The sequence below is a fragment of the Sycon ciliatum genome, chromosome 2 (assembly GCF_964019385.1).
Source record: "Sycon ciliatum chromosome 2, ocSycCili1.1, whole genome shotgun sequence".
In the NCBI taxonomy this organism is placed as follows: domain Eukaryota; kingdom Metazoa; phylum Porifera; class Calcarea; order Leucosolenida; family Sycettidae; genus Sycon; species Sycon ciliatum.
Genome location: NC_088644.1, coordinates 10,366,053 through 10,378,111, shown reverse-complemented (window position 1 = coordinate 10,378,111; position 12,059 = coordinate 10,366,053). Strand labels below are relative to the sequence as shown.

General features: G+C 48.4%; 1 protein-coding gene across 1 annotated transcript in view; it reads left to right on the top strand.

Moving 5' to 3' along the window:
* Positions 1 to 5,447: 5,447 nt before the first annotated feature.
* LOC135808617 (sodium-dependent phosphate transport protein 2B-like) overlaps positions 5,448 to 12,059 on the top strand; it is a 6,789-nt gene continuing 177 nt past the window's right edge. The window contains exons 1-4 of the mRNA XM_065321833.1: positions 5,448 to 6,070; positions 7,701 to 7,973; positions 9,020 to 10,026; positions 10,616 to 12,059. The exon at positions 10,616 to 12,059 is cut by the window's right edge and continues 177 nt beyond it. Of these exons, the coding sequence (XP_065177905.1) occupies positions 5,971 to 6,070; positions 7,701 to 7,973; positions 9,020 to 10,026; positions 10,616 to 11,146 (1,911 nt within the window). The 5' untranslated portion in view covers positions 5,448 to 5,970 and the 3' untranslated portion in view covers positions 11,147 to 12,059. The remainder of the gene's footprint in view (positions 6,071 to 7,700; positions 7,974 to 9,019; positions 10,027 to 10,615) is intronic.

Here is a 12,059-nt window from a genome sequence, read left to right as displayed (position 1 = left end):
CTATCTAGCCGATCCGTTGTTTGTACCGAAGTTTTGGAGCAAGACTTTTTCGACTCTACGAAAACTATCTTGTCATGTTCCGTGCGGAGGCTACTGTCTGTATTCCATGGTATTCAGTGTGCTTCACCATGTTCACCGCGATGTGGGAAATCCACATGATTGTTGACATGTTGTACGTGGACTTCGTATACCTTTCACCAGTTGAGTCTAAAATCTAGTACTAGTGCTTGCCAGTGATCATGGTGATTTCTCACCTCGAGTTTTCACTTCCACTACAGCAGACTCGTAGTCGTAGCATAGCAGCGGATAAGCCGCTTTAATTTTTTAAGCGCGCCTGGAGAGCCCCTCAACAAGGCTAATGCCAAATGCCGTAGTGGACTTGAACTGGAAAAATATCCCGTCGCCAAAACAATACAAGTGTACATGAAATTAGTTATCTCTGGGACACTGTTGTCTTCTTTGCCTTCTTGTTTTGTACCTGATCTTTCTTTTTCTTTTTTTTCTCGACACAAAGTTCTGCATAGTACAGGTACACAATATTCTACGTAATAGGTGCCTTCTCTGTCTCTGCCTCTGTCTCTGTCTCTCTTTCTCTCTGTCTCTCTTTCTCTGTCTCTCTGTCTGTCTGTCTGTATCTCCCTCCCTCCCTCCACCCTCCCTCCACCCTCCCTCCCTCCCTCCACCCTCCCACCCTCCCTCCCTCCCACCCTCCCTCCCTCCCTCCCTCCACCCTCCCTCCACCCTCCCTCCCACCCTCCCTCCCACCCTCCCTCCCTCCCTCCCTCCACCCTCCCTCCACCCTCCCTCCACCCTCCCTCCCAGTACTAGACCGACTACTAACATCATGATGTAAAGTAAAATGATAATCTTTATTTCAGGATTACCCAAAAGCTAATGCCTATCTGGGGGATCTCCTATTATGTACATGTACGCCTTTGTTTATTTAGTTGCCGGCTGTGATTTGCTAGTACTACTACTAGTAGTGACTGGGATCAAGAATTGCCCTACGGTAAGCAGGCGTTGACTTTGGATTCTTCTACATGTACATGTATTCCTCTTTCCGGATAATCATGGACTTTTCAAAAATGTTCTTTGACTCTTTGAGTACAATGGACTGCCTGTAGGTCTACACAGTGTAGCAGCTAGCGAACTACATAACATGCAGTCAGTCAAGGTAACACATGGTAAGGGGGGGGGGGGGTCAATTATATAATAATCTTTATTTCAGGATTACCAGACGGTAGCAGTGCATGAAAATAAATAATTATCATGCATGGTGTCTTCTCAGACTCGACTAGGACAGTAGGAGTCAGCCGGGTAGATCTACACTACAGGGTGCAACTGAATCGTCGCCACCTGCTAGGCCATGGCGCTAGGTCATCGCAACCAGATCAGTGTGCACCTGGCTGATTTCTTTCAAGCAGGTCCACAGCACCCGTATGCTGACCCTGTTGACACTCTTGTTGTATCGGAAGGTCACATCTTGCGTGCCTAATTATCAATAAGAAATAGTTTTATCATGTCCCTTCCTTGCCAGTGGGCGTCTGGTGATCATTGTTTGTTTTGGGTTTTTTTAATGTACTTGTATCATCTATCAACGAAAAGCAAGCGTACAGTAAAGACCCTTCTAAAGACCTGGTGCACAATTTAGATCTACGAGTTACACCGTGTCTCCGGTCTCCTCACAGTAGTCAAGTACATGTAGTAGCAACACTTTTGTCATGACCGCGGCGGGAGGGGCTCAGGATCTCCTAGGTTCGTTCTGGAAATGATCTACCGGGAGTCCAGGTACTACTACTAGTACTAGTGCCCGTTCTTGTGCTTTGGAATAAAAGAACTAACTAATATCACGTGATCCGGAAAGGTGAATAGAAAAATCCAAAGACATGCCCATGCATTCTTGTACTGCTGTGATAAGCATGACAAGCTGTTTTGTCCGTGACTAAGCAAAACTGGCTCCAAGGCTACCGCAATCCAGGGTGCGCAAGTCACGTCAACCTACAACCAGCTGTCGAGTTCCAGGCAAAGCCAGTGCGCATGTAACATCGTTGGCCGGTTTTCAGCATTCTGACTCTTAAGTTCTGTGCAGAGGTCGTGAGTTTTCACGGTATTATACAATACATGACTGCACAATGTCGGGATTGTAATATGGCTCCATTGTCCACCCAGTTGTCAGTTGTCATTTCAACAGACTGCTTGATTGTCACTGCTAGTGCAGTACCATCCCAGCATCCCAGGCCCGTAGACACTATCGTAATTCCTTTTCCATCTGAACTCCTCTTTGATGTTCTCTTTTCGTTCTAGCTATTCTCTTCACTTGTTACCTTCTTGCCATTACATGTATTCCCTGATGAGTGGGGCTTTGCATAAATCATGGAGACACCATAATAATTATAATACTAGATCTAGAGGTCGGGCTGCAGTTAAAGGGGAAGTCCGGTGAAAAATTTAAATTTCACAGTCCGTAGAGTTCGGGGCGCTGAGTCGAATGGTCTTTGTCCGAGGAGGCTGCGGCTTATGGTTCGTCAGATACGCCCAATCGAACATGTGCGAATTTGAGCGCGCATCACCCAGATCCAGGTGATGACGTCACAGCGTGCAGCCAGGTAGCCACACCATCTAGTTGTGTACAAAAATGGCCATATTCGGAGCGCGTTCGATTGGGGAACCGTTTATCGCAGCTTCTTCGGACCAAGACCATTCGATTCAGTGTTACAAACACTACGTACTCTGTGATTTTCAGCTCGGTAAACCTGGAGGTTATACCGTATTTTAGCCGTTTCCGAGTTAGACTTTTCCGTTGGCCCATCTACATCATGGTCTATGCGCTCTGCGCTGCGTGCATGCAGTGCGTGCAGTGTCTTATCTAGCTAGCTGTAGTGCATGCAGTCAACAAACTCATGTCACAACTGACACAAGACTCAGAAAACTAGTCAACACACGGACTTGTCATGTACTACACTCGTATCAGTCGTATTGTACAGTCATGTAGGCAGAGAACGTGCGTTTCTCCTTGCCGGTGCGGGTGGTTGTGCTTTGAGAAAGAAAATTTTAGTTTTCCGCACCCGCGGCGCCTCATTATTTTATGCTACAGCGATGAGTGCACAACCGTGACAAGTGACAAAACAGCGAACAGCTCTCGGACCTAGAACTTTCAGATTCCATAGCGTTGCGAGTGAAGAGTCGTGCCCGTGGTTCAAAGAGCCTGCACTGTTCTCCAATTGAGTAGTCCGAAATATTCCAAGTTCGCACCAAAACATCACCATGTGGCAGGCTACTGGAGTCTAAGCGAATCTAATCGGTATGGAACAACATTTAGAGCACTCGCATCACTCTTCTCCATTTTGGCGACCCTGCTCTCCAGCGATCTGATAATTACATCAGCCTCGTCTGCAATAGCTGCTGCTTCTTCATCAGTCGGAAACTCAGTAGCGCTCACTCTTGACCGGCCCGCGCGGCCATTCCTTCAGCTGACTACCGAGGTTCTCAGCCCCAGACCGAACTCATGAAGGTCAGCCATGGCTGTATCCTCACTCTCACAAGGAGTTACATGTCTTCGGGGTCGCTTGCACCACCTATTATCAGTCGCCAAATCATTTGAAATAGCACTGACACTATTGCTTTCACGCACTCCTTTTGACCTAGCTGCACGCTATGACGTTGCAGAGGGTGTGGCGCGGCCGCATGACGTCATGGCGCAGCCCCCGAAACTCAGTTTTTCAAACGGAAATATCTCGAGAACGCTTTGTCGGAGACACGTGGGACCAACACCATTCGACTCAGCGGCCGAAACTCTACAGACCCTGAAATTTAAATTTTTCACCGGACTTCCCCTTTAAGTACATGTACATGTCCTGAGTTAGGGGACGATCAAGGTGAGATGGTTGCTCCTACGCTAACACACACTTCCTGCCGAACTTGACACTTCACTGACTCACGACTGCCATTCGGAACGCACACAAGGAGCACATCTGACCTGTGCACATGTAACTGTGTCCTAAGTACGGTAAGTCTTTCCGTGATGATCCAATCGGCAAACCTCCAGGGATTCCCTGAACTTTTCAAAGCACCACTCCATGCTCAATAGTGGGGTCAATACCAGGGAGGATACGACTCCCTGGTCAATACACAGTGTTTGGGAGCACTCCTCATCAGTTGGGCTTGAGAAGTTGAGTAGGCTGGGGAAGATTGTGTCTAAAACGCACCACTTACATGTACATATTAATTATTATAGCTGCTACCTGGGACCTGGCGAGGTGTTTGTCGCGCAGGAAATGGAGTGTGACTGTCTCGGTAAGTTTGTATCCCTGGTGTCCAGTGGTGATGGTTTGGCCTGGAAAGCACAATAATACATGTACATGTAGGTGGTTCTTCTGCCCCACTGTCTGGTTATTTCTGTGGTGGTCTTTCTGTGGTGGTCTTTCTGTGGTGGTCTTTCTGTGGTGGTCATTCTGTCGTGGTCATTCTGTCGTGGTCTTTTCCTTCCTTCCGTACTGCTCACTCCTTTTGGCTTTTCTTCACCAGTTCCTTTTCCTTGGTCGACCCAGTCACGTGGTAATACGCTTAGCAGACTCGAGATCATTAGCGTCGGTTTATCGTGTTGCACTTCCTACCGGTATCCACCCGGCACACCCGACACAGCCCGAGCAAACAAACTGTGAGGGTGACCGGAACCAGCCACGTCCATCGTCCATCCTGACACCGTCATGGGTCTCGTCCCTACTTGCACTAACGTAGACTGTGACCCAGGCCCTGGTGATACATGTACAATAGACTCAATACTCATAATTATGATCATGTACGTGTACAGTGAAACCTGCAAAGGCGACCACTCGGATAAGGCGACCACCTGTCCTAGAAGGCCACTGAACCAGGACCAAGGGATGCTATTTCCAGTCAAATGACCCTGCATAAGGAGACCACCTGGTAATAGAGACCACGTTTTGAAGGTCCCTTGAGCGGTCGTCTTAGACAGGTTTCACTCTACATGGTCTGCATTATGTTAACTTATAGTGTGTGGTTCTTCTACTTCACTCTTCAGTAGTGCTGCGTCTCGAGCTCCTGTCATCGGTTGAGCCTCGCTTCCCTTTGTCTTTCCCCATTTTACAAACAGAACGACCATCATGGCATTGGCAATTGGCATTCATAATGCAATGCGTTCGGACCATGGGACCATGTCCTTGTCGACTCCTTGTCCTTGACCTTGGACATCATCATGACACAATCATGACACGCCGTGATCCTGATGTGACGCGCTACATGTAGCTAGCGAGCTCTATGAAACACGTGAGAAATATCAACACTCACCTGATCACGCTGACCTGTGCATGTGACCATGCAGCATGCGCTGCAGGCCTGGTAGCTAGCTCTTCGGTCGCGACCGGTCCGCGCAGTTGGCGCGCGGCTTGTCCGCACTCAGCGCACTGGCTCGTGCCGTGCCACTCGATCGACTCCACCCCATATGCTGGCGCTGAGTCCACTGTCTAGATTGTGCTGACTCCTGGATGAACGGAATGGATGAAGGAGGAATTGAGACAATTTGAGTATTTCAATGGATTCAATTGGAGGACCACTTACTTTCTGCGAGTCCAGTTGCGTGGTCCCATTACACGTAGTTTTGGTGTCAATATGTGAGCCTTTCTGAAAGCTCTGCTGTCATGTTCTCCTCGCCTTGCAATAGAATCATAAAATTTAGTGTTACATTGCTCTGCTACATGTGCTAGCATCGGTGTCATTACTACATCAGTCCTACTGCGAGTGTATTGTGCATGTTTCAACTTGCCCACGATCAGAAAATAGTTTCCCGTGCGTCTCGAGTTCGTTTCTTGATTCTGGTTTGAATCTGTTTGCGGCGAAATTCTATTCTCCTGGAGGTACATGTTATATCTATCTGAATGCTGGAATGCTGTTCAAGTGTTGATGGTATAACAACTAGTCCTAGTAGTATTACAGCAACGCGCTGAAAGCGTGATGGCAGAATCTCGAGACGATTCTTCGTCGTCATCGTCCTCATCAAGTCAACAGGATGTCGAGAACGACGGAAACAATGAAAACAGGATCAAATTTAGAGGTGAGAAAGTCACTGACTCTGAGAACAACAGTTTATTTTTAAAGTACAGTGTAATACACGTACGTTGGCCGACAGTCCGAAAATCCTAAAAAAATCAACGAAATATTGTACATGTGCAAGAAAGTAGTTTGTACATGTACTAAAGTTACAAATGAGAGTCCTCCGGCTCGGTAGAGGGAGTGCTCAATATTCATTTGAATAGAGCTGTCTTACACACGGCACAGAGCACCACGCATGATTCGTTGTAACCAATAGTTAGTAGATGCCCTTAGCAAACAACAGTAACGCTATTTTGTTTTACGGTGCTCGTACCTTGATCACCCAAATAGCGTTGAAGCTGCAGCGTAAAAACCTTATGGGGGCTGATTTATCGTTGTGACAAACGGCACGTTTTTGGCCAAATATTGCGTAGTGCGCACCCATTTCACCTGGTATCGCGTATATGGCGCCACAAATGGTTGCACGGCGCGAAATAAAAGCTATACTCATAGCAACAGCGTACTATAATTAGCGTGTATGTTGCTGAAGGTCGAACCCAAATCTCGGTTTTTTTCCCTTACGGTAATACCGTTACAACAATAACGTTTTTTTGCTACGGGTGTCTAGTGTACTTCAGTTACTGTAAGATATTACGTGTACAGCATAGTATGTACATAACCGTAATGATCATTGCAGTAAGTGTAACTCAACTGCTGCTGCTACTGCTGCTACTGCTGCTGCTACTGAATGGTCACTATCATGATTTGTGCCCTGCTCACCCACACCCACTTTACACCCAGTGCTCACCCACACCTGCCCCACGCCCAGCATACAGGGGTACTCTTGCCACATACTGACATAGCGTGGTTTGTGCTGTGTGCATGACCCGCTGTGCATAACCCAAGTGCACATGTGTGCATGCGTGTGTGTGTGTGTGTGTGTGTGTGTGTGTGTGTGTGTGTGTGTGTGTGTGTGTGAAATAACTCCAATTTGACTTCAAGGTACCAGTGCATCTACTTCGAAGTAGAGTCTGCTTTTATCAAAGCAGCGTGCTGTCTATACTGGTTACCCCAGCAAGTGTAGGGTGTACATAGGTAGCTGTCTTGGCCGTCCTATTCCGATGTACTCCGTGTGGTGTAGACCAGGTGTGCATTGGGGGGTCGATTCACATGGCTTCGCCAGTTGTGTGGATTAGACAGTTATCTGTCGCTTGTCTTGATCTGTTTCGATCAGAATCAGATCCGCTATCGTTGCTATAAAGAGAAAATCTGTGGGTTCACCTCCAGTGCATTTGCAGATTTGCGTGCTTCTCTTGCGACGGGCGTGTACATGGTACATGGTGTGTGTGTGGCGTGCATGCACATGTGTGTGTGTGTATGTGTGTGTGTGTGTGTGTGTGTGTGTGTGTGTGTGTGTGTGTGTGTGTGTGTGTGTGTGTGTGTGTGTGTGTGTGTGTGTGTGTGTGGTGTAGACCAGGCTGAGTAGTGGCGGTCAATTCTTCAGCCTTGCAAGCTGTTGAATGGTGCAATCCCAGCACAAGTGTCTATGGCTTCTGCTGTAGCATCGCTATCATTGCCTCCGGGGATGGGCGTCAAATGGTCAATGGTGTGTGTGTGTGTTTGTGTATGCGTATGTTCACATGTTCACATAGATTTACCAGCCAAGAAGAAGGTCAAGGTGGCATCACGCACTGTCGCTCTATTGGTCGGTCTGTTGGGACTGCTGTATATCTTTGTGTGCTCATTGTCACTGATGGGATCGGCGTTTCAGCTACTTGGCGGCAAGCAAGCTGGCGAAACGCTATCGAATAGCTCTCTGTTCAACAACCCAGTAGCAGCATTGGTCCTGGGTGTTCTGGTTACAGTGCTGCTGCAGAGCTCGTCGACGACCACCTCAATTATTATCAGCATGACAGCGTCTGAAAGTAAGTTGCTCAAAGCCACCTACATGTACATGTGCAATGTTGTGAGGTGTTTTACACATGCACTATGCGAATACCGGTGGTATGCATGCCGTAGCCATTCTAATACTACTACTGGCCAGTGTCTAGCCCACTTCCCCATTCTACTGGCCAGTGTGTAGCCCACTTCCCCATTCTACTGGCCAGTGTGTAGCCCACTTCCCCATTCTACTGGCCAGTGTCTAGCCCACTTCCCCAGTCGACCAGTTCCGTTACAGAATCCATCTAAACTAGTGTGTGTGGAACTACCGTAAAATTCCGTAAATAAGCCCACCCTAAATAACGCCCATGTCCGATAATAAGCCCAGTTTTAGGCGGTGTACACTTCAAGTCTGTTTTAGCGCCCATGCCCGAAATAAGCCCAGGGCGTAAAGTGGACTCAAAATGACAAGCGCGCGAGCGTGCGTTCGCGTACAAACTGTAGAACAGTTGTAGATCAAGTGTGTGCCATCCAACTGCATGCAGCACAGAACTCAACACTGTCACGGCGCGCCAGGACAGCGATGTTCCGTTACGACTAAATTTCCAGCTGTGGTTTGATGTACCTGTACCGTGCTCAGTGTGAATGGTGGTTCACTGAAACTAGTGGGTTGCTGATAGATTGATCTTCTGCAAATTGCGTCCGAAATAACGCCCATGCCCTAAAATAAGCCCATGCCCAAATATACGCCCGGTGTTTGACGCTCTGCAAAGTATACGCCCGGGGCCCGGGGCTTATTAACGGAATTTTACGGTAGTTGCAAAAGTAAGAGATATTCCTTCCATTGCCAGAGAATCTCCTAGCCGGTGCTGCTGCCACCAGATACTTGCTAGCAGCAGATGCAGCATAATGTAATAGTCGTACTTCAAGTATACTGTATGTCAATGTGTAGTGATTAGCAATAATTACTGTAAGATGAAGCGGTGAGCTGTTTAATGATGCCGACCAAGCACACACCATCTGCCCTGTGCAAGGGGCCGACGGTGACAATACTTTCCCCGCATGTCTTCTTTCTTTGCTGTGTGTGCAGTATTGCAAGTGAAGCAGGCCATATTCATGGTGATGGGCGCCAACATTGGCACGTCCGTCACCAACACCATTGTGTCCATGACGCAGATCACGAGCCGTGATGAGTTCCGGCTGGCGTTCTCCGGCGCTACTGTGCACGACGTGTTTAACTTTCTGACCGCGCTCACTCTGCTGCCCGTGGAGGCTGTTAGTGGCTATCTGCTGCACCTGTCCACTGCCATTGTGGATAGCTGGCACTTGGACAGCTCCAATAAGGGCACGCAACAGGAGCTGCTCAAGGCAATCACCAAGCCACTCACCAACAGAGTGGTGCAAATCGATAAGAAACCGCTGCAGCTGATTGCCGAAGGCAAGCTCAACGCGACGGACGCACAGCTGCTGAAGCAGTATTGCTCAAGCTTTACTCGTCGTCTGGACAACTGCACTGTAACCGCCGTACTGAGCACTGGACCACCAGCTGTTGCCAATGTCAGTAATGTCACCACTTCGCCTACGATTGCATCGGAAGCTGTCACGGTTGCGACCAGCGCTGTGCAGGATAGTCTGACAAACTACACCCTGAACGCCCTTGACGAGACCTGTTTACGAGAAGAACAGGTGCCGTGTGACTATCTCTTCCATGGCTCCAGTCTTCCGGAGAGCGCCGTGGGTGCTATCCTACTAGTCTGGTCGTTGGTTATGCTGTGCGTGTCGCTTGTACTGATGGTCAAGGTGTTGACACGTCTGCTGCGTGGCCAGCTGTCCAAATCCGCCAAGAGCACGGTTAATGCGGACTTTCCGGGCCGGGCCGCCGTCCTGACGGGTTACTTTGCTATTCTGATCGGCGCTGGCCTGACCATGCTCGTGCAGTCTAGCTCTGTGTTCACTTCGTCATTGACGCCGCTGGTGGGCCTGGGCATCATCGATCTGGAGCGCATGTATCCGCTGACGCTGGGCGCCAACATTGGCACCACCATTACCGGCATGTTGGCAGGCCTTGCCAGCAGTAATGTGGAGCTTGCTATGAAGGTAAGAGTCTGGAATGTCACCGTAATGCTTCTGATACTTGAGGATTTGTGCCGTGCCTATTCTGACTCGCTTTAGAAGCCGCGTCTGCGCCTTGGTTCTTGAAGGTGGTGGCGTTTCTGAGGATTCAGAATACTCATTCTGAGTCTCACGCGAACCATCACATTTTTCATGATAGGTCCGCTGTGTGCTTGTACAGTTATGTTAGAAGTCGTAGCAGTTATCAGTGCACTGTTGCACACTGCTGCTGTGCTTGGGCGCTGTCCACACAGGATGGGACAGTGCCACGTGCAAATTGAGTACATGTTCATCGGACATGACTACTTGCTCTAGTTTTGTCTTTACGCACTTATTCGTATTCTTTGGGGATGGCTGTCTTGCAAGCTCGTAACTTTAGCTGATAGTACAGTTAGTTAGACATCGCGTGTGTGCTCCCGTTTTGGTCCCCTTGTGTTCAGCCCTCTTGCCACTCTGTGGAAATTGGTTGTAGCAGATCCCACCATGGAGTACAGTGTGCATGGTGCGGGTGGTTGTGTGACTGGTGTGACGACAGAGTCCTGTATGTTGATTATTCACCTGTGCGTTGTGCTAGGTTGCAATGGCACATCTCTTCTTCAACATCACCGGCATTCTCCTGTTCTACCCAATACCGCCGCTGAGAAGGATACCGTTGCGAGCGGCGCGCTTTCTCGGTGCCACCACGGCAAAGTATCGCTGGTTTGCCATAGCCTACCTGATCATTCTCTTCCTTGTGTGTCCCGGGATTATCTTCGGGCTGTCACTGGCCGGATGGCGTGTGCTACTTGGTGTTGGCCTACCCATACTAATAGCAATTTGTCTCATTGTTGCCATCAACGTTCTGCAAAAGAAACACCCTCACGTCTTGCCTAAACAACTGCGCAGCTGGTCCTTCCTGCCTGAGTGGCTCAAGTCTTTGAAGCCATACGACAGGGTATTCAGAGAAACGGCTCGCCAATGCCGCTGCTGCCGCGACCAGGGTTACGATACAGAGGAGGGCAGCAGCTATGAAAACTCCACGTCAAGCACTCCCGCGGAAGACGACCACAAGCTTGGGCTTTCCAGGCAAACCACTGTCACGTTGTGCACGGAATCATCCGTGTAATCGACCTGTATTATAGGCTTGGTGGATTTTGAGATCTTTTTTTTTTATATAGACATACATAGACGTAAGTGCGTGCTCTGCCGGTCAGAGGCCACTACTTTTAGGTAGTTTCCTAGACGTCGTGCTCTGATATTACTCTGCTGATACCGAGCTGTCAAGTACATGTCTAGATGTACCCGTTGTCTACAGTCATGTGTTTTGTGTGGCGCTGGCTGCTTCTTGCCGCCACTGCTGTACAACACACTACTGGGTCGCACTGCTGCTTTTTGGTGTCAACTTGAAAATGTAACTATGGCATCGACTGCCAGTGCACAGGGCAATGCTTAAACCCTTTTTCTATTTACCTGTGCGGTGGCCACTATCTGTGCAGTTTGCCACCTACCGTATATTCTCTATTATAAGCACAGGTCTCCATTACTAGCACAGTCTCTAATACTAGCACACTGTGAGCCCCTTTCGAAACATTATTAGCACGGTCCTGGTGGAAATCAATGCTGCATGCATGATATCTAGCATGTATTTCTTCTTGCTCTGTATGGATGTACAGTGCGGATCGGCTATAGGGTTGTCGGCTATAGTATTATACCTCTTATAGTGATCGTATTCTCTAGCTTTTCAATCTTTAAAAGTAGGACGGTATATTAACACAAACATGCATGTACTAGTTCTATTTTTTAGCAATCTCTTCAGGTTTCAGCTGCTGTGGGAAACTATTTTAGTCTTATTTTCATTCTCTTTCATTTTGGATTAATTTGTTCCTTTCTGGTTTTTAAAATATTCTGCAACCATGCGCCTCTTGTGCACAAGTTATTTATTATTTTAGATTGTTACGCGATCTCTACCTCTTTCTCCCCCCCCCCCCCCCCCCCCCCCGTCTCTCTCTCTCCCTCTTGCTCACTCTGCATTATCTAGC